Source organism: Ursus americanus, chromosome 4, assembly GCF_024610735.1.
Source record: "Ursus americanus isolate L20-20 chromosome 4, mUrsAme1.1.p, whole genome shotgun sequence".
Taxonomy (NCBI): domain Eukaryota; kingdom Metazoa; phylum Chordata; class Mammalia; order Carnivora; family Ursidae; genus Ursus; species Ursus americanus.
This window is the reverse complement of record NC_142130.1, coordinates 84,889,813-84,916,561: the sequence shown is the minus strand read 5'-3', so window position 1 is coordinate 84,916,561 and position 26,749 is coordinate 84,889,813. Positions and strand designations below refer to the sequence as shown.

The window sequence follows — 26,749 nt, the reverse complement described above, 5'->3', positions numbered from 1 at the left end:
CACTTTAGGTTAGTCAATATAAAGTTCGAAGACACATATTTTTCAATGGAAAGATGCAGTAATAAAAACGCTTATAAATATTAGAATACTCAAAATTGTTCAGGAGTGCTCCAGGTTCCATTTTAAGTTTCTGCTACTATGATACCAGCATATGCCAATTGTTTGTGACATACGGCTTGCCCTTAGCAATGGATACTGAGAACGTGTAGAGAATTTTTTTGTTACTACCTCCATATCACTGCATTGCCTTCTGAAAAATGATCAGGTTGATGGTGCAGGCTTCTTGAGATACCAGAGCATGTTATCAGAAGACTTTTACCCATAGACTTCCCGGGTATCTTATAGGCCAACTGTGTCACCAACCACAGAAGTTAGAACCCACAAACTATGTTGGTCATCTTCATCTGGACTTGAACAAGGGCTCTCAAGACAAACTAAAACATGATCTTTGTGTTGCTCAGGTTATATGTGATAACCCGTCTAAATCCAAGAGGTAGGCTTTGCTGAGAACAATAGGACTACACCAAGGAAAGTCAATGCTGCTGTCAACGAGGTCATGAGTGTTCTGTTATAAAAGCTCCAGAGAGCAGATGGGGCTGCCATTGTTAATGAGCAATAACTGTGTTCCAGGGTATAATGATAACAGGACCATTAGAATTGTCCTTTTGAGAGTCAACTACCAGTGAGTTTTATTTTATCTTCTGATGATTCATTTTAACTGCAAAAGGAAGAAAATGGTAATTATTTTCAAGCCACCGAAACAACAGAATAGTCATGTGGCACTTCCATAATAGTATAATCCAGAGAAACTCTTCAAATAGGCATGAGTCACCCTTCCTCTTGCTGGTTTAAGGATTATGTTTTCTAGATAGCATGGAATATCATATATATGCAAAGAATCAAGACTTTCAGTCTTTTGGTATTGTTCTCTGTGTTAATCGGGGTTCTCCAGAGAAACAGAACTAATAGGAGATAGATATGAAAAGATTTATTATTAGGAATAGGTTCACGTGCCTCTGGAGGCTGAAAAGGTCCACAATCTGCCATCTGCAGACTGGAGGCCCAATAAAGCTGTGTTATAATTCCTGCTTGAGTTGGGAGGCCTGAGAACCAGAAGAGCCAGTGGTGAAAATTTTAGTCCAAGAGCAGGAGAAAAGCAAAGTTCCAGCTCAGGCAGAAAGGATGAAAAAAGATGCATTCCTCCTTGCTCTGCCTTTCTGTTCTATTCAGAGTCTCAGTGGACTGGATGATGCCCACCACATTGGGGGGTCACCAATTGGTGACTTTGCTGAGTCACCAAGTCAAAAGCTTATCTCATCTGGAAACACCCTTACAGACACACCCAGTCTGGGCATCCTTTGGCCTGGTCAAGTTGATACATATAATTAACCATCACCATCTCTTTTGAGTTCTTACAACTGATTCTACAGGGACATAGAGTACGATTAACTTTTAATAGTATTTTGTTGGAGGCCTTTTTTGTTACTCTAATCCAGCCTAGCTACATGAGATCTGAATAGTCCATCCCTCTTTATGAGAAAAAGATCTTTCAGCTTCTCCCAAGCTTTATTTATTATGTGTTATCTATTTATTACACAAGGAATTAAATCAGCCTAGAAAATACATTTGAAACAGAGTGATAAATACTTTTTTTTTAAAGGGAGAGGAGTTGAAAAGAAGGGGGAGACTAGATAAGCAAAACAAAGCTGAATGGTGTCAGCACGCATAAAATATATACCTTGTATTCCTACTTGTTGCTAAAGGAGAACCCACAGTTTTCGCCCTCAGTGCCCCAGAAGTCAAAACAAAGTCATGAAAAAGAGCACTTACATGCCTCGCAATACTCATGAAACAGAAAATTGTATTTATTCAGAAAAAAACAGCTTGCTATGGCCCTCATAACTTTGTTAGTCACGTATCAGGGCGAAATCTCTAGAGGGTGATTTATGTCAGTATCTTTCCTCCCTCCTTGGCCAAAACCAGCACAGGGTCCCATCCAAACACAAGAGGGGGAGAAATGCAATCCTGCCATTTGCCCTTCCAGCTGGGAAATTGCCCTTCCAGAGGCACAAATTATGTCTAAACTATGGGTCTTCTAAAATCAAGAAGAGGAGTAAATACTGGATATTATCCCTCTTATAGATATGTAATGTTATTGAAAGGGCTGGATTTTATCAATCTAAGGCAATGATATGATGTCAAGGGTTATCAAATAATGATAATTCTGTTAAGAAACAACCATTGTTAAAAGAACATATTAGTGGAAGCAATGAAAGATAATATGCCATCAATATGAGTAGTATTGACAGCCACATTTATTACACATTAGTGTGTGTGGTGTGATGTGATGTGTTTTGTGCTGTTAAAAATGATTTAAAGATAGCCAGAATTAGTTTCTAGAAATACTGCCTTGGTAAAGTATACATTGCCTGGGTCGGCACCACCCGCCTAGTCTGGCAGACAAGTACACTATCAAAATTCAGAGAAGGTAGTGTTTCTAAGGAAAAAGTCAGTTTTGCAAAGATTAGAAAACTCCCCATATCATGATTATACTTTTTTTATTTGAAAAACTGACATTTATCTTGATGTGACATTTTCTTAATCCCTTAATGACTTTTAGTGGAAATACCAACGTGCAGAGAGAAAATCGTCATGTGAAAGCAATACTTTTATTTATAAAGTATACTATCATTAAACGACAGAGCTGCTGGCCCCAACCAGTCTACCGACTCTCACATGGACAGTTGTTTAAAAAGCACCCCTTTTGGTGCTACTGGCTTAATTCTTACCCAGAAGCTTTTCATTCACCTGTGTCCTAGAGAGTCCACAAAGGTGGCAGGTGAATGATTCATGACTATACGTATTTCTTAATTCCCATTTCTAAGATGTTCAAGGGAAGAATCAGGAGGCACTGACCCAGGCACTAGGTAGGAAGGTCAAGTACAGAGTTTTTTCTAGTGTGCCAAATAAAAGGGTTCTTTCTGCAATAAAAGTAGACCAGTTAGCTGAATATTCACTGCATCTTCATAACTCTTTTCTAACATTAAATAAGAGGTATATCAAATGAATGTTTGCCTCCAGGAATTAAAAAAATAGTAAGGATTCGTTGAATGGTTGCTTAAAAGGCGGGAGGGGGGGGAAGCCTATGCCCTCAATTGGTGACTAAATGTCTCCATAATCCAATTTTAAAAGAAAAGTCAGCCCAAGTGAAAAGCTAAACATTCAAGTGCCTTTTTGTTTCTTTTTCAGTTTCAGAAACAATATTTTAAATCTCAGTGTCCAGCTCTATATCTTGACATAAAACTTACCCCGTCCTCTCTGAGCAGGTAGTCTTGGCTGCAATTACACTATCTAATGACCAAAGTGAAAAATTAGATTCCTGACTGACCCCGACAGGTTAGCTCTTTATGCTCCCATGATATAAGAGACCAGCTAACAGGACCTCACCGCGCATGGCTTTAAACGTTATTGATGGCCCTAAACCAATTCTACCCTTTTTAAAATTCTTTTGTGCGCCTGGTCTTGTTATCACCATAGGAGTGACTTACACACGGTGGGCTCATGATTCAGAGAGTTTCCTGTCATTTGTCTTACCTTCATGACATTACAATTTCACTAAATATTCCTCTGGTCTCCACATTAGCAGAGAGGGCAACAGAAGCTCAGGATTGGTGTGTTCTGTGCTGTCCACGAATACCCTCTTCATTCTTTCTCCCTTATCACATAAAATCGTTGGAGTTTACGTATCTCAGGCACTTTCTAGGACCTCTGATAACACGTGTTGCCTTTCCTGCGATCTTTTCAATCCGTCTCTTCAGTTGAAGTTATGAAAGTCTGTTCTTTGGTGTGAATGGACATGTTTTCCATGGAGTGGTGTTTCTCAACCAGTGCTATGAAATACAGAAACCCAGGCTCTGCTCTGAGGAATTCCAGTTCGGGATGTCTTTGCGATGGAGTCTAAGAATATCTGATTTTAAAACTTCCAGAGGGCATTCTCATTTGCATTCAGATTTTATCAGAGTTGTGGGGAAAACTGCCCTGCAAATTTAATTTCTGAGCCTTTTCTGTTCATTTCTATACAAATGCCAAGACACGGCACCCAAATAGTCCTTTGCTGACCTCCCCCCCCACCCAAGGAAGGTGAGACCCTTGATTTAGAAAATATAGAAACCTTTCTTTACCTCCAAATCATTTGCAGCTGCTTCTTCTCAGTGGACACCATTTCCAGGAATCTAAAAGTAAGATCATATTTTAATAAACTGCCTCTACCTAGAACCCTTGTCCTTCCTCTTCACCTCTTTTCCCCCTTCCCTACCAGGTAAAAACAATACACACAGAACGTCCAGAACTGTCAAGATCCCAAGTAGGTAACTGAGGATCAAAATTAAGAGGCAGTGTGACATTTGTACAAGAATAGTCCCCGTCCTTCTATCTATAAACAAATCCTCTTTTCCCCTACTCAGACTGTGGGATAAGATGGGGAAAGCAGTAGTGAGAAAGGCTTCAGAGATATGCATATGTATAAATCCTCATTTAAATATATCTACATACCAGTATTGCAATTCAACATTTAATGAGTTCTTCTCCGAGGCAGTATGATAAGTATTAAAGCTAAGGAGATCAATAAAATATCTATCTAAGCATGAGGTTACTCAGACACTTAGGCAATAAGGATGGCAAAGCACTGTTATTAGGGACAGATCCAAATATTAAATTTGTTGCGCATAAACTATTTTTAAATTTTTTTTTAAATTTAAATTAGACCTACCACTTCAATGAAGATCGGACATAGTCTAATGAAAGAGCATTGGATGGAGGTTAATGGCCCGGGTCCTCATCAGCCCACATCAGCCCCCATCAGCCACTGATCTGTCTCAGGTTTCTGATCTGCTGAATCTGTGGTTTCCAAAGCCCCTTCCTGCTCTATGTCCTCAAGCTATTGCCGTTGCCCTGCTAATGATCTATTTCTTATTATAGTTCTGTCTGATTCTGTCCCCTTATTTCTCTTTCGCAGATTCTGTTCATGGGCATGATGACCGAGTACTATCACTACTTTTTCACAACCCTGGTAAGCACTTCGGGTGGAAACGCATTCCATGCCATAGGAAACAGTCTCCAGTTATTTCAAAAGTCAGCCCCACCAGTGTCAAAAACAGCATATTGTCATGGAGATTTGTCTTACTTTCCTCAGAATCCTGTAAATCCAGAAATGCTGAACAGCAGGGTCTTTCTTTCTTTTTTTTTTTTTTCTTTTTTTAACTAACATCAGTGCATGTGCATCTGGAAAGGGATTAAAATGATACTTTCATTAAATAGAAACTGTCAAAGTGCAAACGAGTCATAAAGAAGAATCATCTACGTTTTCTATATACATAGAAGGCACGCTAAAGTGTATCTTGGCTTTTTTGATCTTCTGCGATTTACCCGCCTGTGTCCCCAGATAGCTAGGTTAGCCGGGGTCACCGACCAGGTGTTTTGAAGATCAGGAAAAGGAGCACGGGACATGCTTTGCACAGGGAACATTTTTCACCCTTTAAAAAAAAACATATCATGGTTCTGAGCCTAAGAAATTCAAAAGAAACTATCACATCCTTAATTTTGAGATTATCATATCAAGAGAGACTGATTTAGGGCATTTAACACATCAAAATAATGTGATAGCTCTCATTCAATTTTAAAAATCACCCCCCCCACACACACACACACTCCACTTTCTCACAGGAGAAGAAAACAAAAAAACCCAATCTTCTTTGCTAATCTGTAACGATGTGTCCACTGAAATCTACCCAAGTTCTGGGAAATTTCCTAAGAGTATCATTTTACCAAATAAAACTGGCAAGGTAAGCTGATGAGTAAGGGAAATGAAAGAATTTGGAACAGGAACCAGGCAGCTGTCCTTGAATACATCCTACTAATGGAAGCAGTGAATTCCACTCCTCATTCAACTATCTCTGGGAGCATGTAAGGGACACAGAGGACATCATGAGACCAAGGTACTGGGGCCGGTGCCAAAATCATCACTGTTCCAGAGCTGGGGGCAAGGGAGTGGGAGGCAGGGCAGAAAATCTTGAACTAAAGTTTTCATGATCTTCCCTCTGTCGTTGACATCAGGCTTCTGTCAGAACAGTTGAAGAAACCCTTGAGAACTCGAAAGCTTCTTACTCAGGTCACAAGTACAGCCCTTCCCCCATCACCATGAACACCTGGGTTCTGCTCAAGGCAGCATGGACACCTGCCTCAGAACTTTCTATCATCCCTGGCTGCGCACACTCCTAAGAGCTGGTTTTGTTGAAATTTGAGAAAGAATTTGAACAATGAAACCTGAGAAGCCTGGTCTTCACCGAGACCCTTCGGAAGCAAACAACTTGCCCTCACAGTCTTCTTTTTTCATCCTTCGCTAACAAGCAGATGTTAAAAATCGGACCCTGGACTTTCCATATTCTATATTGCACAGGAACCTCAATTTGTAGGCCAACCTCATCTTGCACCTGTGCAGTGCATTCATTTTAGCACACAGTATTATGGACTGTGGAGTCCGCGAGCGATTCCATGTGCATCCTGGAATTTCCTGACTTCTTGTAGTTTGAGTAACTTTCCTTCTATTCATTGAGTGCGCTAAAGGAAATCATTCTTTTCAGGGTCTTATTCTTTAAATTTGCTTCCTTAAGCATTTTCCTTTCTTTTTATCTACGTTCTGCCATGCTTTGCTTTTTATACTCTTACCATTCTTGCCCATGAGTATTGATAAAACTTAAAGAAGAAAGAAAGTTACGTAGTACAGGGGAAAAACTCTAACACTTTAGAAGACAGTACTCTTTCTGATACTGAGCCAGGAGCACAGATCTGCCCTCTTAAAGCTCTACAGTCTAATCCAATGTTATCTTGGGAAAGGACAGCAGTGTAAAGAATTATTCAAAAGAACAAATCTGAGCGTATCTTCTGCAAATACAGATCGTGAGGTGTCTCTGAAGCTTCTTCTCCTTAGGAAGCACAGTCATCACTGGTCATGTACTATCTTGCATTACATTTCCATCAAATAGTTACACTGTTAGGAAGTTTTTATGGAAGTTTTTCTCTCTCTCTCTTTTTTTTTTTTTTTCCCGTAAATGTTATTTTGAAAGTTTGGTTTATTCTCAATGTGAGATATTTTTAATGACATATGTCAAAGTCAAACCTTTCTTCACAAGAAAAAGGTGAAATTTTTATATCATTTTAAATATGAATCAACAAGGGCAAGTTGCTTAAGCATCTGCCTTCGGCTCGGGTCATGATCCCAGGGTCCTGGGATTGAGCTCTTAGTAGGGCTCTCTGCTCAGTGGGGAGTCTGCTTCTCCCTCTCCCGCTGTCCCCCCTCCCCACCCCCTGCTCATGCTCGGTCATCCTTGGACCGGTCACATCACCACTCAGAACTTCAAAGTCTTCATCTGTAAAATAAAAGCATTAGACCAAATGGACACAAAGATCCCTCCCAACTCCCCAAACACTATATTCTAAAAAACAGAACTCTAATTTCTCAGAATATTGTCACCTGTGCCCAAGGGCATACTCTCTATTCACAGCCAAATTCCTCTTCTTGCTTTATCCAAATTCTAAGAGTATTGCAAAAAGATAGAGGGAAATGAAAACTGCTCACTGCCTTAGAGTTTCTCAGACAGTGTGCAAGGGGAGAACAACGGGAAGTGTTCTTTCATGAAGCAGTGTGAGGACAGCCGCCATTTTAGTTTTAATCCACCTGTTGCTTCTGCATTCATTATTGTGTTTTGCGTAAAGAATATTGAAAATGTTAACTCTTTCTACTTTTATCATTTTTAATACTGCGCAGGACTTATTTGCTTTAGATCTGGAACTGTACAGGTACAGCGGTGTGAACATGACTGGGTTTCGGCTGCTTAATATTGACAACCCTCACGTGTCCTCCATCATTGAGAAGTGGTCCATGGAGAGGCTGCAGGCACCCCCCAGGCCAGAGACTGGCCTCTTGGATGGCATGATGACAGTAAGTACTCTTACAATTACATCCTTTGAGCTGATGTTTGCATTCCTTAGGGGTGAGGTTAAGAATCTCATATGCTTTCTATAGTGTGAGTATAAGTATTATTATAACCTGTGCCTTGACTTGAATGAGAGAAGAAGGAGTAAGCTTTGGAGGTAATTCGAAAACCTATGCAGGGCTACCATCAAAAACTGCTATTTTCAGCTTTCTGACTGTACGTGTGTCTGACCAAAAAAAAAAAAAAAAAAAAGGTAACAGGAGAAGCCACCACTGTCAGCCAGATGGAGACAAAGCAGAAACCAAAGCAAGGGTGAGTGGAGGGAGTTTTGGCCTGGGAATGTGGCCCTGGGAAAGAGGGGAGGGAAAGAAGAGGCGTGAGCTGCCTGAAAAGTGATGCAGAACCAGTTTGCCTTCCTCACTTCTGCCGCATCTCCGTGAGTGGTGCACACGTGGGAAAACGCCCGCTCCGCATACAGTCGGTGTGTTCACATGCTTCCTGCCTGAGTATGGACAGGAACACCTTTGCAGACGCTGACAGTGATTCACACCAGCCATATGTTGCTCTCGAGGCAGATGCCAGGCCCACCTCCTGGCAGGGGAGGGATACTCTCCTGAATAGATAAATTGCAAACTGCTTCATCACAGAGCGTCTCGCTGACATCATTTGTCTTTCGTTGTCAAATGCATCTACTCTAGCTTTATTTCTCTAATGAAGCTCCCTGCATGATGAAGAAAAGAGCAGGAAAGTTTTTTTTAAAGCTTTCTATGTAGGAATCATGTCATCTAAAGGGAAAGATACTAGGATGTGGGCAGGTAATAGCATTTGAAATTGGCATAGTATTTCATTCTCTGTTCCCATCATTGAGAGAAGCGCGCTTGCTTTTAAGATGCAATTTACCGATAACTGAAAGGTATCATCTTGCAGAGAAACGAACATGGGATTTCTTTTCTTTTTCTACCATTTTTTTTATAAGAAACAAATGAATGGAAAAAAAAGAAATGAATGAATGAAGTGGTTCTGGATGATTCCATATTCAAGCTCCCTGACTGTTTTTCAAATCTGAAATAACTCTTAAAAGTATACAAAGTGATCCAGGAGATAATGATGGAAAGCATTTTGATACAAATGAGCCTTGGGTGATTTGAAACACTGTTTTGAATAGGAACAAGTAAAGAATATCCAGGGAAATTCCAGACTTTCAGAGGGGAGGGGGCAAGCTAGAGAAAGAGAGAGAGAGAAAAAAAAAGAGAGAGAGGCAGAGAGGTATGCTAATACACTTGTTTTTCTCTTCTTCCTCTTGGATTTGTAATTCCAGTGAATTCAAATATGGCTCAAACCCTCTGCCCACCCACCTTGCCTCCCAATGAGATTTCTATCACAGGCTGAGATCTCCAGTAATTGTTACCTGCCCTGGTATACACCACTAAAAAAGTTACAGTTTGGACTGTGTTAACACAGAGTGTGGATTCATGCCAAACATTAAATATTCATCACAAGTATGGCTTAATTTACCCAAAAAAGCATCTGTTGCATTCAATTATACTGAGCTGACAGGACAGTTTGTGCATATTGACTGAGATGAGGAAAATCACTGAACAAGGGTAGAGCCACGCAAGTCACACCAACTCAGGCCAGGAATGGGGTGCTGCTACTCCCCCAGGACTGCTGCCGGTGGCCTGGGCAAATGGCAGTCCCATGGGCAGGAAGGCAGGGTCACGTCCCAATGGATGGAAGAGGTCCTGTTTTGCCTAAAGTTTACTACTGTCATCTCCCTGAAAAAAGGGATTTCTAGGCTCTGTTGTTGCTCTTGTTGTTGTTATTATAAACTATAAAAAAGGAAATGGAGATTTATCAGGAGAGAAGGGCTCACTGGGGCACTAAAAGTGGGGAGAATAGATAATCAGGTCATGTCTCTACTAGTCAAAAAAAGTGGTAGAACACAGCACCCACTAGAAGTTGGATCCCACAGTCATGCAGATCGCTTTCCCCCCAGTTTTACTGAGATAGAATTGATATATTTCATTGTGTAAGTCGAAGGTATACAGCATAACAGATTGACTTACATATATTGTGAAACAATAATTGCAATAAGCTTCGTTAGCATCCATCATGACCTACAGATATAATAAAAGGAAAAAAAATTAGATACAGTTTTGAAATTGATCCCATGAAGTATAATATTGAGCTTTATTTACCCAAAGAGGCCATTTTGCAGTTCACTGTTTCCTTTTGGATTCTAGTAAAAGGGGTCAATTTGGGGATGTGGAAACTGAGTCGCAACGAGGTTAAAGGGTAAGTTTAAAGGTATCCAGTGGACTAATCTCTGAGTCAAGAGAGCACATGCCATGTCCCCAAGCCGGGGCCCAGATCTAACAAATCTTTGTTCTTCTCAGGTTGCCTCTGTACTCAAACCGTTTTCTCCCCCACCTTCCTGATGAAAAGCCCCCGTGGTTTCAGTTCCACTGGTCTGTATTCCTCAGATCTCATGGTTCACTCTTTCTCGTGTCTGTTGCATCTGTGGCTCTCGCTGCCTAAAACCCTCCCCTGTTCCCATTTGCTGGAATGCCACTTCAGCAGAGAGACCTGGTATTCTGTCTCCCGCGGACTGTTTTCCCTTGTGCTGTAGCCCTACGACTTAGTACCCTGTGTTTCGATTGTTTGCTCTGTGCCTTCCCCTACAGGAGTATAAGCTCCATGAGGACAGAGGCTTTGTCTTTTCGTGATCTGCTTTATCCCCAGCACTAGAAAAGACCCAGCACAAAGCAGGCCTTCAATAAATGTGTATCTAATAAACTAATGCTAAATAAATAGGAATTGAGCTTCTGCTAAGACCAAGATGTTACATGAAAAATATTCATATAGCCCTACAATAAGTCTGTAGAAGTCCAAAGAGAGCTCCTATAAATAAGAAATAGGCATGCATAGTGACTATAGAGATTATACTAAAGTAATACGATTATTTTAAAAATTAGCTAGACTAACCACTCTTTATATTTAAGTAACGCCATTACTAGAATAGAGCTGCATTCTCTGAAATCGTATGTGTTATACCACTACACTCCAAGCTGAGTTTTCCTGTTGCCCTTTATAGTTATATTTTTGTGTGTGCCACATACATATACAGATGCCTGTATATAATGTCTAAAAATATGTCTAAAAATACCCATGTGTTTTTTACTTCCACCTACTTATCTAATTTCCTTTCATATTTTTAACTATTAAAAATTTCTTAGAACATCATACACTAAAAATATCTTCAAATAATATTATATATGTCAAAACACAACCAAATCTGAAAATCATGTCCAAGCTGAAAAATTCTGACTCCAGACTTAAGAGCCATGGATTAATTAAAGAAGAAAAAAATTTGACTTTAAAATAGGGTTAAAATTGTGTTAATGAAGAAACCTGGTACTGAGTCAATAGAGTTCAAAAATAGTGAAACTCGTTATTTAAAACATCTTGAGATCAAAAAAAGAAAGTGTTTTACCAACTGAAGTGTTAATTAACTCAATAGAAATTTGGAGTAATTTTACAAAATCTACTTCATTTCTTTTCACTCCGTTTAAATTTCTCTTAGCACTTGGGCTGATTCAATCTATTCGCTTTGGATAGACTGGGATAATGGAGTGGCCCATTTTCAGGTGGACTCCTCTCTGATTGTGAGCAAAAACTGTGTATGATTCAACAGTGCATAGGAATTATAATAACAACACAACATTGACCTGTCATTGGCCTTCCCAGTTCTTCAAATGTATTCACAGTATCAAGTTCAGTCAATAGCCGTATGTTACATGTGAGCATTTCCTATAATCATGATCCAGAAAGAGGCACCTTTGAGTGTCTACTTAAGAGTCCACTGCTGCTCCAGTGACGAATGACAATGGGCTGTGGAATTCAATGGAAAAAGCAAGATCTTTCCAGAGGAGGAAAGCCTAGATTAAGTACTGGCTAGGTCCCCTGAATAAACGGCCCGAGCAGGTTATAGAGCCTCTCTGAGCTCCTTGCTTATCTGTAAATCTGTGTAATAATACTTTACAGTGTTACTCTACAGATTAAATTAGATAATATATACAAAACCCCCAGGACACAGAATTGAGTTTACTTGATGGTACCGGCTGCTATGCCAGTTTGTACTCAATAATGGAACAAAAGGCATTCTGAAATCCGGAGGCAGAACCCTCACTCGCTTACAAGAGACATATTTCTTGGTTTGTGCATGTAGCCCAAGACCGTCCCTTACTGGGGACCTGTATGACCTTGTGCGACCAGTGGAATCACCCAGGTATGTTTTCCAACTCCACAAAAGGTCCTCTTTTCCCAATTTCTCACTGTCTCTCTCAAAAGCTGAAAAGTACTTATTGAAATTATAATATGCTGACCTCTGTGCTATGTTTCACTGGATCTATTAGAGCTGTTGCCCTAATTACTGAATTTCTAGATTGTGAGTCCTTGATTACAGCTTTGCTCCCTTCCCCCGACCATTTCCAAACCCCAGTTTCCTTGTGGGTTGCTCCTGCCAGCATCTCGGACCCTCAGGATGTTCACTGCCTCTCCCACCACTTTGGCTCCTCAGCAGCACCCACCCCCACAAGGGAAACCAGCTAATTCATACTAAGAGACAAATCTTGCTAGCTCTATGATGTGGGTGAGATATTTGGGTTTTAATAGAGGAATCAGTGAAAGAGTAAATTTAGGAAATGACGGGGAAGGGTGTCATTTGGGAGAGCTTCTCTTTCAGAAAACTGCCTTGTCCATCCATAGCAGGTTAGCGAATATTTCTGAATTTCCAGAGAAGATGGGAAATCTATACTTTTTGCCTATTATCTCCACAAAGACTAAGTTCTTCCTTCAGCACTCCAATCTCCTCCAGTTTTTTCCAACGTTACGTACCAGTAAGGCATCTACAAAGCCACATCCTGTTGTTAGTTCTCCTTCCTAAGGGGTCACATTTCACTGGATTGTGTTGGGGTCCCCAACACCACATTCAGGTTTGATGATTTGGTAGAAGGACTCGCAGAAATCAGAAGAGCTGTTAACTTGTAGTTGACAGTTTATTACCGCAAAGGGATATGGACTAATATCAGCAAAGGAGAAAGCTGCAAAGGGCAAAGTCCAAGAGAAACTGTGTGGGAACTACTAGTGGTCCTCGCCCAGGGAAGTTGCATTGACAGTACTTCAATCTCTACAGCAATGATGTGGGACAACATGTATGAAGTGTCGCCAACCAGGGAAGCTCACCCAAGCCTTGGTGTCAGTCAGTCACATAGGCATCGAGCATTCTCATTGCTGACCTTAATGACTCAGTCTCTAGCCATTCCGGAGGGCAAACTGACACAGCATGGCCCAGGGCCCCAGATGAACAAAAATGGGCAATCACCATAAATCACATTGTTAAACTGTCTAGCATTGCCCATTACCCCCAAAGAATACAGAAAACGCTATGATCAGGGAGGATAGTCAGTTTCAGACATTATCTCCCAGAAGCCAGTCAAAAGCCAGTCTTTTCTTTGGAATACACACAGTGTGAGCACCCCAGTCCTGCTGAGTTAACCCTTTATTGGCCACTGTCGTGATAACCAAAACATGGTGTGAAACTGCTTTTCATATGCTTGTTTCATGATCCATGTTGAGGGTAAAGAGATTTTCTTAGGGGCAATGAGTAATGTGGTTTCATTCAGGCTTTTGATATAAATAAAATGTGAACATAAACCTTTCAGAAAAATAAAATCTGAAACACAGGCCAATTTCTTTTATATTTACCTAAAATGACTTGAGAGTTGCTGCTGGATAAGCTGGCCTCCAGCACAGAACTAAAAAGGGAAGGAAATTCAGGGGTGGTTTATTAGTGCTATAAAATAGGTAGAGACATGTCTCCTCCATCTAAGAAAACATTGCATGCCAAAGGGAAACAGTGGTTTTAGAATAAATGGTTTTCTTCTTTGAATTTGAAAAGCACTGATCAGGCCCATGGGTTTGAGGTATGTTATTATCCAGCCCAGTGTGGAAGCAGCCTTGACAAAGAAAGTCAAAATCCTTCCTAAACCCAGCTTATGGAAAAGTTAGATCAAAATTTCACTCCTCACACTTGTCTATCAAATCCTTCCATTAGTCAATTAGGGAATACACATACAAATTTGTTAAAAAGTATATTCCACTGCTAAAATGGTCCAGGTCCCAACAGCATAGCATTTAAGGGCTAAGTTTACAGCCTGAGTTGAAATTCTCACATGCAAGTTATCAAAGTTATTTCCTAAAGTTCCTTCTCCAAGTCTCCCTTTTCCTGTTGGCAAGATGGGGACAATACCTATTTAAAGGCATCTTTTCAATAATTTAAGGCGATGACATGTGTAGAATGTTTATAGTGCCTGGTGTGTAGTAAGTTGTCCATGAACATTCACCATAATTGAGCTATTACTGGAATTATTAAATCATCAGGCAAATATTTGCTTTAGGGACAGCTCAGCTTCATGGTTGAGAACATAAACCCTAGCACCAAATTCCTGGGTTTGAATCTTGATCTTGCCACCACTAGTTTGGGGACACCATTTAATCTGGTCATATCTTTACCCACAAAGGAGTAAGGTTATGGTGAAGATTCGGTGTTTGCAACGTTAAGAACTTGGTAAAAGTCAGCTATTATTATTGAGTTTCAAAAAGTCTCATTCTGCCAATGGATTACTCTCCTTCAATTACACCAAATTAGCATAGCAGAGTAGTGAAGAACATGGGTGCTAGAATCAGATAGTCAGGAGTTCAAACCCTGGCCATGCAGCTGATTAACAGAGTGGCCTTGGACTAATCACCTAATTTCCCTGAGCCTCAGTTTTCTTATCTATGAAATTGATTATATACCAGTTTTGAACTGAAATGATCAATACATTTTTAAGCTTTAACAATCACCACCACTACCACTACTGATCTAACTTCTATATGTCAATCATATAAGTGAAACAATTTATCTTAGAAGCACATCTTAAAACCTTGAGATTATACAGTTCTCATAAAAATGTATTTTATTTTGAGGTATGAGATAACATTAATTCGTTCAGCAAACATTTATTAAACAGCTTTAAATATCGTTTACGTGCCAGTAACTGTGCTAACCGCTAAAGAACGAAGTCGAACATTGCTGCATTCACAAAACCCACGTTCTTATTGAGAACCTGATGTCACTATAAATGCATATGGAAAATGCAATGATAGAGATTGCACAAGATACAGGCTTAAAGTGGGGATAATCTCTGGACTCACAGATGGATAAAGTGTGAGATGTAGTAACCCTTACCCTCTCTCTCCACTTCCATTAAGACATGCTTTCAGTAAGTGCATAGTAAATGTTGAGCGAATCAATAGATTTCTGGGGAAAAAAGAAAAAAAAAAACCACAGGATAACCTTTGACCTATGACCTGGATTCTAGATTTAACTACACCAATTATTGGCTATATGTAGGACTCGACATAAGTCAATATCCTGTCCGGGGGTTGGTTTTTCTACCTAAGTAGTTTTATCTACCTGTCTATTGATTTGTGGAGCTTATTGAAAATTTCAAATGAAGTTCCAATGAAAACCTTCAACTAAAATGTAAAGGTATTATACAATTTTATCCTTAAAGAAAACCCCAGGGCAATATTTTTTTTATAAAACACTCGCAGTTTTGTGTGAAATTTTGCAAATGAGAGAAATTTCAGTAGGAAGGGAAGAATGAGATGCTCAACCCCCCAAAGCAAGGGCCACTTCCACTCTCTATCAAAAAGCAAATGCTGACAAAAGTAGGCATATTCTAAGCAAGTTACACAGGTGTGTTTTTCAAAAGCTCTTCCACAACCTGCTGATGAATTTGATTCCACAATGTAAACCTTCTTGACTCTGGTAAATGGAAGTGACCAACACAAGTATCCCTATTTGGAAATTGCCCATTAGTTTCGCTTGCAGCTGTTTCTTTCCACCAAATTGAAACAAGTAAATCAATATATAAATAGGTATAAGTCCTGAGAAACAAAATCTGATATTGAAATGTTGAGGCATAGTAGCGTCTAACTCAATGTAGCTGATTTTAACAATTGTGCTTAACATAGAAGGTGCTCCAAAAATGTTTGCTCCCTGAATCACGTCTTTAGTGGCTGATAGGAAGTTTCTGTGTTTTTTTTAAGAACTCAAAACAAAGCAGAGCTATCACTCCACTTTACTGTGAAGTATGAGGTATTATTTTAGAGAAAAATAGCTATCAGAGAGAGAAAACTGTTCAGCTGGAAATAAATAGCTGTTGAGACAGACAAATGGGAGGTTAGGAAGCAAGTAGAATGATTATGCAGGTAAAGGAACAGAAGCAAGGTGGAATTGAAGATGTGGTGTGTGGTTTCCTCCACAGACTGAAGCAGCTCTGATGTATGATGCGGTGTACATGGTGGCCATTGCCTCCCATCGCGCTTCCCAGCTGACCGTCAGCTCCTTACAATGTCATCGACACAAGCCATGGCGCCTTGGACCCAGATTTATGAACCTAATCAAAGAGGCAAGTGCTACTCATTCATGGCCCAGTTCTTTCCTAGCCACAGTGATTTGACTTGTTCATTTAGTGTGGTCTTCCCACATGGCTCTGTTGGCGTGATATCTATAAAAGAGGAGAAACCATCATTATTCAATCTGCTGGGATTTCACTGATATATGTTTGTCTAGAAGAACTACCAGGAATTTTCTAGTGTGATGTTGAGAAGTTCAAAGAAGCTACCAGATCGTAACATTCACCTTCCTTCATCTCAACCATGGTCTCAGTTGTTGCTGGCTCTTCTCCACATATGTTCATAAGTTCATAGGTGCTTACTCCATGCCCCATTGAATCTAAGAGTGGGTTGGTCCATCACTGCAGAGTACCAGGGATAGTACTCACATTATCAGCTCATAATCCCAGTAGTTTCTTAAATATCAGGTTGTATAGGACTTAATAGAAGGACCTCTTTGTCCTAATGATATAATAATTTTGCCATTTGTCAGAAAACCAGAAAAGTCCAGTCTATTCAAAACATAACAAGTGTACTAAAAGATTTTCAAGAGTAGGGGGGATTTGGTGAAGGCGAGTTTTTCATGATTACCCTGGGATCCTGGACTGTCCCCTACAATTTCCTTTTCTCTGAAGCAATTTGACTTCTCTTTATCAGATCCTGTTTTAGACCCTGAGATTCCTCAGAGATATGTATCCTTGCATTACCTTTGACGTCAACATACACCTCAGGGTGTGTCTGGACTCGACAAAATGAAATGAGGCTTAACTGAGTGCGCACCCTATTCTATGCTGCTGCTCTCATGTTTTCTCTATAGGATGCGGAAATTTACCTGCCAAGTGAGGAGTATCTTTATTGCCCTCTGTATTAGAGAAGGTTGAGTTGAGACAACGCCATAAAAAGAGAAGAATGGGAGGGACATAGTGCAAAGGAAGAATGCCCAGCCAAGGGCAAGGGCAAGGGCAAGGGAGAAATGCTACTTTGGGTTCCTTCCGGTGGTTTGTTTAATCTACTTCCCCATTGACAGCTGACTCTAATCCGTAAGGGTGAGAACCAGAGGCAGTATGCATGAGGTTTAATACTGCTCAGGCTCCAAAGCAAGGCTGGATCTAGCGTATGGCAAGCAACAAAGACTACGCTGGGTACATGATTTAAGGAGGCACTGACTCTCAGGTCTGAGCCCTGCGCTTATAGGAGACTGTGAGGGAGTACTTCCTTAAATTTTGTGCCCCTGGAAACCTCTCTGATCTCACTGTAGTCCTGGCATGGTCGCTTGGGTTTAAATCCCAGCTCCACTAACATTTATGAGCAATATAATCTACATAAGTTACTTAAACTCTGTGTCTCAATTTTCTGTTCTGTAAAATGGGAATAATACCTTCTATCTCAGAGAATTATTGTGAGGATAAAACTAAGGGTGTGAAGAATAACACAGAACCATAGTAAGAATCTGAGATATTAGCTATTCTCTTACAATTGGGATAGACTACTACTAATAGCCTCATTCAGTTTACTGAGTGGGATGCCAGGAATTTAAACCTGGCAACAACAACAACAAAGAAATCACAAATAGGCATGAAATGAAATACGCTTTCTGACAGCTACACAAATCTGACATACTGTGCCTAATGGAAAAACATTGCCCAGCCTCTTCTCTCCCCGCAGCGATCATGGGTAGGTCCTGAATCGCCATCCTGATCTTGAACAAGAAAACAGCTGGTTTCCTTTCATCTCCTGCCAGCGCAAGGAGAGGCAGGAGGCCACATGAAAGCTTAAGATCAAACACTTGGAGCACCCCAAGCACCTTTTTGCTTGTACTTAGGTTGCATAAGAAGGTAAAATTACCAAGCCACCGTTAGGGATGTTTAAAGAAATAATGAACTCCAAGATGAGGGACGACATTGAAAGGAAGAAAACATTTTACGATCTTTTACTCCAGAGAGCAAATTCCCCATTCTCAGGCTCCACAGTTAGGAGTTGAAAGGAGAGGCAGGTCATGGATTAAAAAGTTTTATCGCTCATCTTTTTTGTCTCCTGTGTTACGATGCTATATGCCACTCCTGGCAGGCTAGAGGGACCTGCAGAGATGGGGTGGGGGCGACCAGGAGCAGGGTCCCAATCTGTTGAAAGATTGCACAGAGTGAATTCTGAGACAGGCGAAAACATGCAAAAGTGAGAGAATGTAGATGTTTCTTTCAAGGAATACATAATTCAACAAAACTTTGCAGGCGTCAGGTTTTATTAAGAAACATGAAATAAGGCGCGTGGTCCTAAAACTTCTCCAGGTCCTTTCTTTTAGAAACTCTCACTTTCTAAAAGATTTCCAAACTCTAATCAGAAATCATGTAAAGGAGCAAGTCAGCAGATCAAATTTATGGGGTGAAGATCAAATCCGTCACAGGAGGTAAACTTTCTGAGCTCAGAGGTGGTTGTGTGTGTGCTAATCCCTGATAACTTCACACATCATTTAGAATCAGTAAGCCTTTCAGACAAGTCTTTCAAGCTAACCATCTTTCACTGTTTCAGGCTGCCTAAAGAGGAAGAATTAAAGAACATTTTAAATCTGGTAGAGTGTGTTTTAGTGTCATGTCTCCGGGCATTTGCTAAACAAATGTATTAGGAGATTATAAATTCCCGCCCAGCAAGCAGTCCTGGGGCTCCGTTACACAAGTAACAGTAACTTGGCACTACAGGAAACTCTCTCCTCCCAAAGTGGAAGATGTGGTTTCTACTATCTAACTAACATAAATTCTACGTAGTGGAGGAATGGCAGGCTTCCTTTGAAGCTATGCTATGTCTGGGATGAAACCTACACTCATCAGCAGGATCTGTAGGCTCTCCAGTGATCTGGTTCCTTATCTCCTACGCCATCCCTCTCATCTCCTGCCCCAACTGCAGCATTTGCTGAACCTCCTGGGGCTCCCTGAACCTGCCGTATGCTCCTACTATATTCTCTTGCCTCTGACTGAAAGGCCTTTATGTCTCAACTCAAGCACTAGCTTCTGTGTGCTTACCTTGCCTCATACATTTTGGCTCCTTACCTGCATTATAGTTGTTGTTAGACCACCATATTTATTTACATGTCTATGTCCAAGCTGTGCTTTTCCAGTCTTGTTTCCCTAGTCTTTGAGTAAGACTCAGCATAGAATGAATACCCAGTAAGTAAATGCCAAGCAAGTGAATGAACTAATGAATGAATGAATGAATAAGCAAAGAAACTGAAGAACACATGCAACCTACAAGCAAGTACTTTAGGACACACGTGGTACATGAATATCATATCCAGAAACAATCCAATGAGGCAAAACCAGGATCAGCTAGACTTGTCTATGGACCATAGTTCTGGTGGGGCAGTGAGGTAGGGATTTGAGGAATAGGCCAGCCTATTTAACTCTGGCACTGGGGGCACAGACCCCAAGACTTAATTGCAATTTGCTATTTATGTGAACTTAGTCATTGAGACCCTTTGTTCTCAGTTTCCTCTTCTAAAAATTGCAGTTAAAAATCCCCATCCCGTATGTTTGTGGGGATTACATATATATAGCCTCGCAAAATGTGTGGCATGTGGTGTTGCTCAGTAAAGGGTAGTTACCATAAATGGAATGTCCTGCTAGAAATGTCTATCAGGGGCGCCTGGGTGGCACAGCGGTTAAGCCCCTGCCTTCGGCTCAGGGCGTGATCCCGGCATTATGGGATCGAGCCCCACATCAGGCTTTTCCGCTATGAGCCTGCTTCTTCCTCTCCCGCTCCCCCTGCTTGTGTTCCCTCTCTCGCTGGCTGTCTCTATCTCTGTCAAATAAATAAATAAAATCTTAAAAAAAAAAAAAAAAGAAATGTCTATCAGGTAAGGCGGTTGTAAGGAAGAAATGAGGCAATCCACATGAAACATTAAATATATTGCCTAGTGTAGGTAAGCACTGCATGATTGCTATTGTTCTTATTGGCTTCAACATTGTTGTTATTAGAGCCCAAGATGACGTAGCAGTATCTGTAAAAAGGAGGACAGGACCTAGCAGTGGAAAATCAGGAGTTCCATGGACATTGGCATGACACAGGAGGCCAACTGCAATGATGCCAGGGAATGAGAGAACTTTCCATCACGGAGCATATGCATGATTGTTTAGGAGGGACAAAACATTAGGTAATCAGCAACCAGGTAGAGCTAACAGAAAACCCTGACAAACCACATCTCAGGTTAGTCTGAGAAATAATAGCTGAATGTGGGGGCTTAGGAAGCTAAAGTCCTTCCTGTCTGCGGTCAGAGTCACTCTGGACCCAGAGTAAGTTCCAGCCCTGTGGGGCAATCAGTGGGAGCAGCTGCAGCAAAAGCGGGCACAGTGAGGCATCTGGGAGGAAGAGGGTCTGTAATCACAGGTGCTGGAAAAGGCAGTGAACTGTGGGTACAGTGAAGTGAATCGTCTATTTTAGGTTATGTCAGTGGTTCTTAACTATTTTCTGAGTTACAGACCCTATATTAAAACTGTCTTAATTATTCCCACGAAAGGCATACAAATTCATCTGCAATCTCAGGGGCCTTACAAACACCTTGGTTTGCCCGAAACCCATGTTAAGAGTGTCTGAATTGGGTGTTGAAAATAGAATTTAGTTGAAAGAGCGTTCCAGTATGGTGAACAGCAACAGTATAAATGAAGCATAAAGAGTTCTGTTGGGGTCAGAAAAAGTGGTCCCATGTGGAAGTGGTGAGAAGTGAGTTTAAGTAAATATGGAGAGATAATTGGTGAAAATTGCCTGCTGAGCTGAGAAATTCAAATTTGATTGATAATTGGTAGTCACTGTTCTTGAGACACAAAAATATGGTATTTCAGATAGTTTATCTTAATAGCCTTCTGTAGGTTTGATCAAAACAGATAAACCCACAAAGATTATTGAGGAATTATAGACATCTTGGTTTTGAAGTGATCATCATTCATAAAGAGCTAAAGGGGGAAACAAATTGCTCAAGAGAAACATACGAGTATTTCTTGACTTCTTCCTTAGGTCTAAATTCATGCATGTCTTGCTGCCACCCTCACATCCACAAATTCCCAAATAGAAAGAATCTGTTGTTTTATCTATTAAATCTATTATTGCTACATAAGCCCAATGTCAATAAATGACAATGTTAACTAGGATGCCAAACAAACACAACTAGTGGGACAACAAAAGCAATTTAGTTTCGTTCCTACCGTCCACTTACAATTGTTCAGTGAAAATTGGTAGATTTTCCATGATTTTTGTGTTTACTTAAGGTAATGACAGCCCTAGAGTTCCTTTAAGTGGAATCACAACTTAGTAATGTGAAGTTCTATTCTAATATTAATCAGAAGTCCAACTTGATTTAACATCAAATTTCTCTTCCCTTTGCACTCCAGTCCACTGGAAGACTAGAGAAGAGAAGGAATGTGATTTGTGGTTGGTTTCTCCTCATTCTCCTTTCCTTCCTCCCTTCCTCCCTTCCTCCCTTCCTCCTTTCTTCCTTCCTTCTTTCCTCCCCGAGCCAGTAGCCGTTACACCTCCCACCAGGCTCAAGAAGAGTAAGGACTGTTTTGCTTGGTGGAACTGCTCTGTGCTCTCTGGGATCAGCAAATAGTGTAAGCTAGTGTCGCCGGGTGGGTCTGGGAAATTTTTAAACCTAACTCTTTTTTTTTTTTTTGAAGACTTTTCTTTGACTCTTTATGATTTTCTGTTGCGCAGTCTCTCCCCATGTTTCTTTGACTTAGCCAATGGATCTCTTTCAGATGGAAGTGTATCATGTTTCCTCAGCCCCATGACATCCGTGGCTTGCTTTTTTCTGCTTTTTTCTGCTGAAACTTCCTCACCCCTGTAGATAGTCCTTGACTATACTCCCCCTGAGGCACTCTGGATCCAAATCTGGCACCCACTCCTTCCTTCCTCGGATATCCTGGGAGTGCCTCTGATCGTGATGCAGCACTTTCTGGTTGGTCCTCACCTCAGCTGGTCAGTGCTTGTGTAGTCCTCTTTTGTCACCTAGGAGCCATACCACAGTCCATAGTCTACCTTGACTTCCTCATGTTTGAGTCAGCCATTGGTCTTCTGCTTCTCCAACTGCAGCCAACTTGTTTCAGATTTCTCTGAATGGCCCCCTGAAATCCTCCTTACCTGGATTCAAAAATGGCATCCTGAAGGCAGAAGAGGGTGGCCTCAAAGAGAGGTAACAGCTCTCTCCAGAGAAATGTGTCCAACAACGACCTCTACCATGCATGTGATATCTTTTATAAATCTCATGGTCAGGTCCAAAAAATCTGGGACAACCTCTGAGGGGCACTTCCTTTGCACTTACGCATAGGAAACTTGAGTGTTTATCTACCCGCTCTGGTATCCTGATATCTATTGTATTGGTAACTAGCTTGAAACATTACATTAAAATAGAACTTGTCACTCAAACCAGACTTCTACGGATTGGCTAAACTTCTCCATCCACCTCAGAACACTCATCTAATTAATTAAGTCCTGTTAACTTTCTATCGTAAATGTTTTGCAACGTTCCTTGCCCACCACCCTCATCCTTTCTCACCTGGATCGACCCTTTTATAACTACCGTCCACGTATAAAGTGGGCCTATAAAGTCCATGTATAAAACCCGCACATGAAGAGTGAGGTGCATAAATGTGTAGTAGGTGTCCCACCCTCTACAAACAGAAACTTGCCTGTAGTTTTCTTCATTCACCATGCTTTTCTCACACAGCGAGACAGATGGGCTTCTCTTTTCCAGACTAAAACCTGCTTGATGACACCCCCTTTGTCCTATGTCCTTTCAGCCTGGAAAGCACTGCCTCCCAATGTTTACTTGGGCTAACTCTTATTCAGAACTAATTTTCTGTAGCGATCCTCTCCCGAACCTCTATTTGGGGTGATCCTCTGCTGAACTCCGTGGCTACGTCACATCTCTATGTTGGCACTTAACGTGCTTCAGCCAGGCACCGTAAGACCTTTCCCTTGAACAAGGACACAGTCGATTTATCTCTGTGTCCTCAGAGCTGTGCCTGTACCTGGCAGGCATTTAAAAGATGCTTATTGAACAGAACCCAGCAAGTTAAAATCCACCAAACTCTTAATAAATTTTGCTGATCGAATGCTTACTTTTAAACTATATAAATAGTTCCTAATTGATCTGGCCCAAAATAAATTTACTATATAGGAGTGAAAATTATTTCCAAATGCCTATGTATATGGGATCTCACTGAAAATATGGACAGGTTTCTGCCACTGTTTCGCCATGAAATTGTAATTTATTTGTTCTATTTTGATGAAATGAAGATGATTAATTTGAATATATAAATGAGATCATTGAATTTAAGCTTTTTAAAAATCAAAGCGTAGAAGATAAAATTCTCCACTGAGGCTCCTATACATTTGTCTCGATATTTATTTGAACTCTTACTTAATAGGTCAGTATTGAGTGTTTGGGGCTTTTTTATATGGGATCCAGGTGAAAAATTACAGAGCTGAAAAAAATTGAAGCCCCTGGAGAAGCAAAGCTCTGACATGTCTTCATCCTGCTGGGGCTCCACTGAGTAACACTTCCCATTATCGCATGCCATTTGACTTTGATTGCCAGGACAAGCTGTCCCTTGGATTAATTAGACAACATTGGATCTGACAGCAAACTCACTCAAATCTCTACTGTTTAGAAAACCTTGTATTTGTAGATCTCATTCTGCACCTATTGAAAACCACCTGTGTTCTAACTCAGTCTTCAACACCACCACGAATTTTGCACTGTGTAAATGAAAGACACTTATCCTGGTACCCTCTTACATTGAAGACATTTAGACCTGAAGAAAGAGTGGATTTTTCAGGCCCTTTCCTCCTTTCCCATACAACTCTGGACAGAGAAATGAGATCAGTTCCTAAACGTTCATAGTTTACAGTTTTACCAATTATAATACTCTGGTTTCTCTTCAGATCGCATAAATCTTTCGCCTTTTACAGTTTTACCAATTATATACACTGTCTTATATGTAACTAAGGTGTTAAGAAAACCTGAAATTGGCAATCAGTGGCTAGGTGAATAATCACCTGTCAGAAATGAGAAAAGGGGGTGTTGGAATAAGATGGGAGGTTTTGCCAAATTCTCCTTAGTTTGTGTGATTCTGAATAACGTTAGTATTTATCAGGTAGCTTTCAGAAATTCAGGTCAGTTACCCTCCTTCTCCCACTCAGCTGCTAATGTCCTGCTTCTACCCTGCATTGATTGAAGAATTTGCTTTCAGTACCACAGTCTACATGCATGTGTGTATATGTGCATGTGGGCACACACACATACAGGTGTTTAATTTGCTTAGAGGAATGTCATATATACATACGGTGATGTGTGGGTGCGGGTGTGCTTTGTGGCTGTGTGTGTCTATATATTTCACTCAGCAATTTGCTGTTCTAATCAATCGTACTTAAGTTTTGAAATATATCTAGGTTGATGCATATTTGTTCCTTTTCCAGCTTATTCTTTTTCATTGAAATCTACTGCTCCATCATTCATTCATTCAACAAATATCTACTGAATACCTAGCATGGGGCAGACACTATTCTAGACATCAAGAATGCAATAGTGGGGGAATCAGACATATATAAAAGGAAACATAGTACTTCAAATGATGACAAGGGGTATCAGAAAAGCAAAGTTCAGAAGAGTGTAGGGTGTGCAGGGGTCCTTGAAGGAAAAAAATTGCCATTGCTATATTATATAGGGTAGTTAGAAAGCATCTCACAGCTAATATGAAACTTGAGTAAAGCCTTGAAAGAAAAGAGGGAACCAGGTATGCAAATATTAAGAGAGTAAAGAATCCAAGTAGAGGAACAATTCATTTATTGAAAATACAGTTGACCCTTAACAACAAGGATTTGAAAAGTGTGGGTCCGCTTATATGAAGATTTTTTCAATAAATTCAGTATTGTAAATGTATTTTCTTTTCCTTATGATTTTCTTAATAACATTTTCCTTTCTCTTGCTTACTTTATTGTAAGAATACACTACATAGACATATAACATGCAAAATATGTGTTACTCCACTGTTTATGTCCTCAGTAAGGCTTCTGGTCAACAGTAGACTATTAGTAGCTAAGTTTTCAGGAAGTCAAAAATTATATGCAGATTTTTGACTGTGCAGGGGATCAGTGACTCTAACCTCTGCCTTATTCAATGGTGAGCCATACTTCAGTGTATTTATCCATTCCCTTATGAATGGATATTTTTTATTCCTCTTTTTTCTTTTATTCTTGGCATATAGAAACAATGGTATGATGAACATCTAATGGTTTCTTATAACCAATACAAGATTTGCTGTAGAGCAGCACTGTCCAGTAGAAATATTATGTGAGTCACATAGCTGTTAGATTTTTCTAGTAGCTACATTAAAAAATTAAAAGACACATGTGAGATTAGTTTTAATAAGATATTTAATACAGTATATCGAAAATACTATCACTTCAACATGTAACCAATATAAAAATCATTATTTAACTTTTTCTCATGATAAGTCTTTTAAATCCAGTTTCTATTTTATACTTACAGCACTCAGTTTGGATTACCCACATTTCAAGTGTTCAATAAATCTTGGTGACTAAATAAATAAGTTTTTTAATACATTATCTCATCCAACCGGGCTAACTAGGGAAAGATATGAAGTCGACATATATGGGATCCATATTTTTATCTTGATAGACATGGAACATATTGATAAGTTATAATTATAAGTATTTATCCAACAAAAACAATAATTAATGTGACCAGAGTAATTTTTTTTATTTTTTATCTTTATACTTTTTAAATTTAAATTCAATAAACTAACATATAATGTATTTTTGGTTTCAGAGGTAGAGTTCAGTGATTGATCAGTTTTATATAATACCCAGTGCTCATTACATCACATGCCCTCTTTAATGACCAGAGTAATTTGAGTAATTCAAGGACTTGATTTCCAAGTTTTATTGATCACATTATCTACATAATTAGACAAGTGCCCTATTCCCACCCACTTTACACACCCTGGGTCTCAGATTTGTGTTCCTGCCCGTTCAGTTGTTTTGCAAGTACAGAGCCAATCCATTCCATTTCAGAAAATGAGCCACCACATGAACCAGTGCCAAAGGAAACTAGTTTATGAAAAAAAAAAAGAAAATCCAGGTGCATATTCTAAGATAAATCCTTAGGAAATAAAAACTTGTTTGCCCAAAGTGCATGGAATAGATATAGTTAAAGTCAGCAGATTTAGAGTTGGAAATCAAATATTGGC

General features: G+C 40.1%; 1 protein-coding gene across 9 annotated transcripts in view; it reads left to right on the top strand.

Annotated features, from left to right (window-relative positions):
• GRIK1 (glutamate ionotropic receptor kainate type subunit 1) overlaps positions 1-26,749 on the top strand; it is a 364,961-nt gene that overhangs the window by 255,259 nt on the left and 82,953 nt on the right. For all 9 annotated transcript variants that reach the window (XM_045785684.2, XM_045785683.2, XM_045785681.2 and 6 more), the window contains 3 exons: positions 5,015-5,068; positions 7,823-7,996; positions 16,367-16,510. In XM_045785684.2, the coding sequence (XP_045641640.2) occupies positions 5,015-5,068; positions 7,823-7,996; positions 16,367-16,510 (372 nt within the window). The remainder of the gene's footprint in view (positions 1-5,014; positions 5,069-7,822; positions 7,997-16,366; positions 16,511-26,749) is intronic.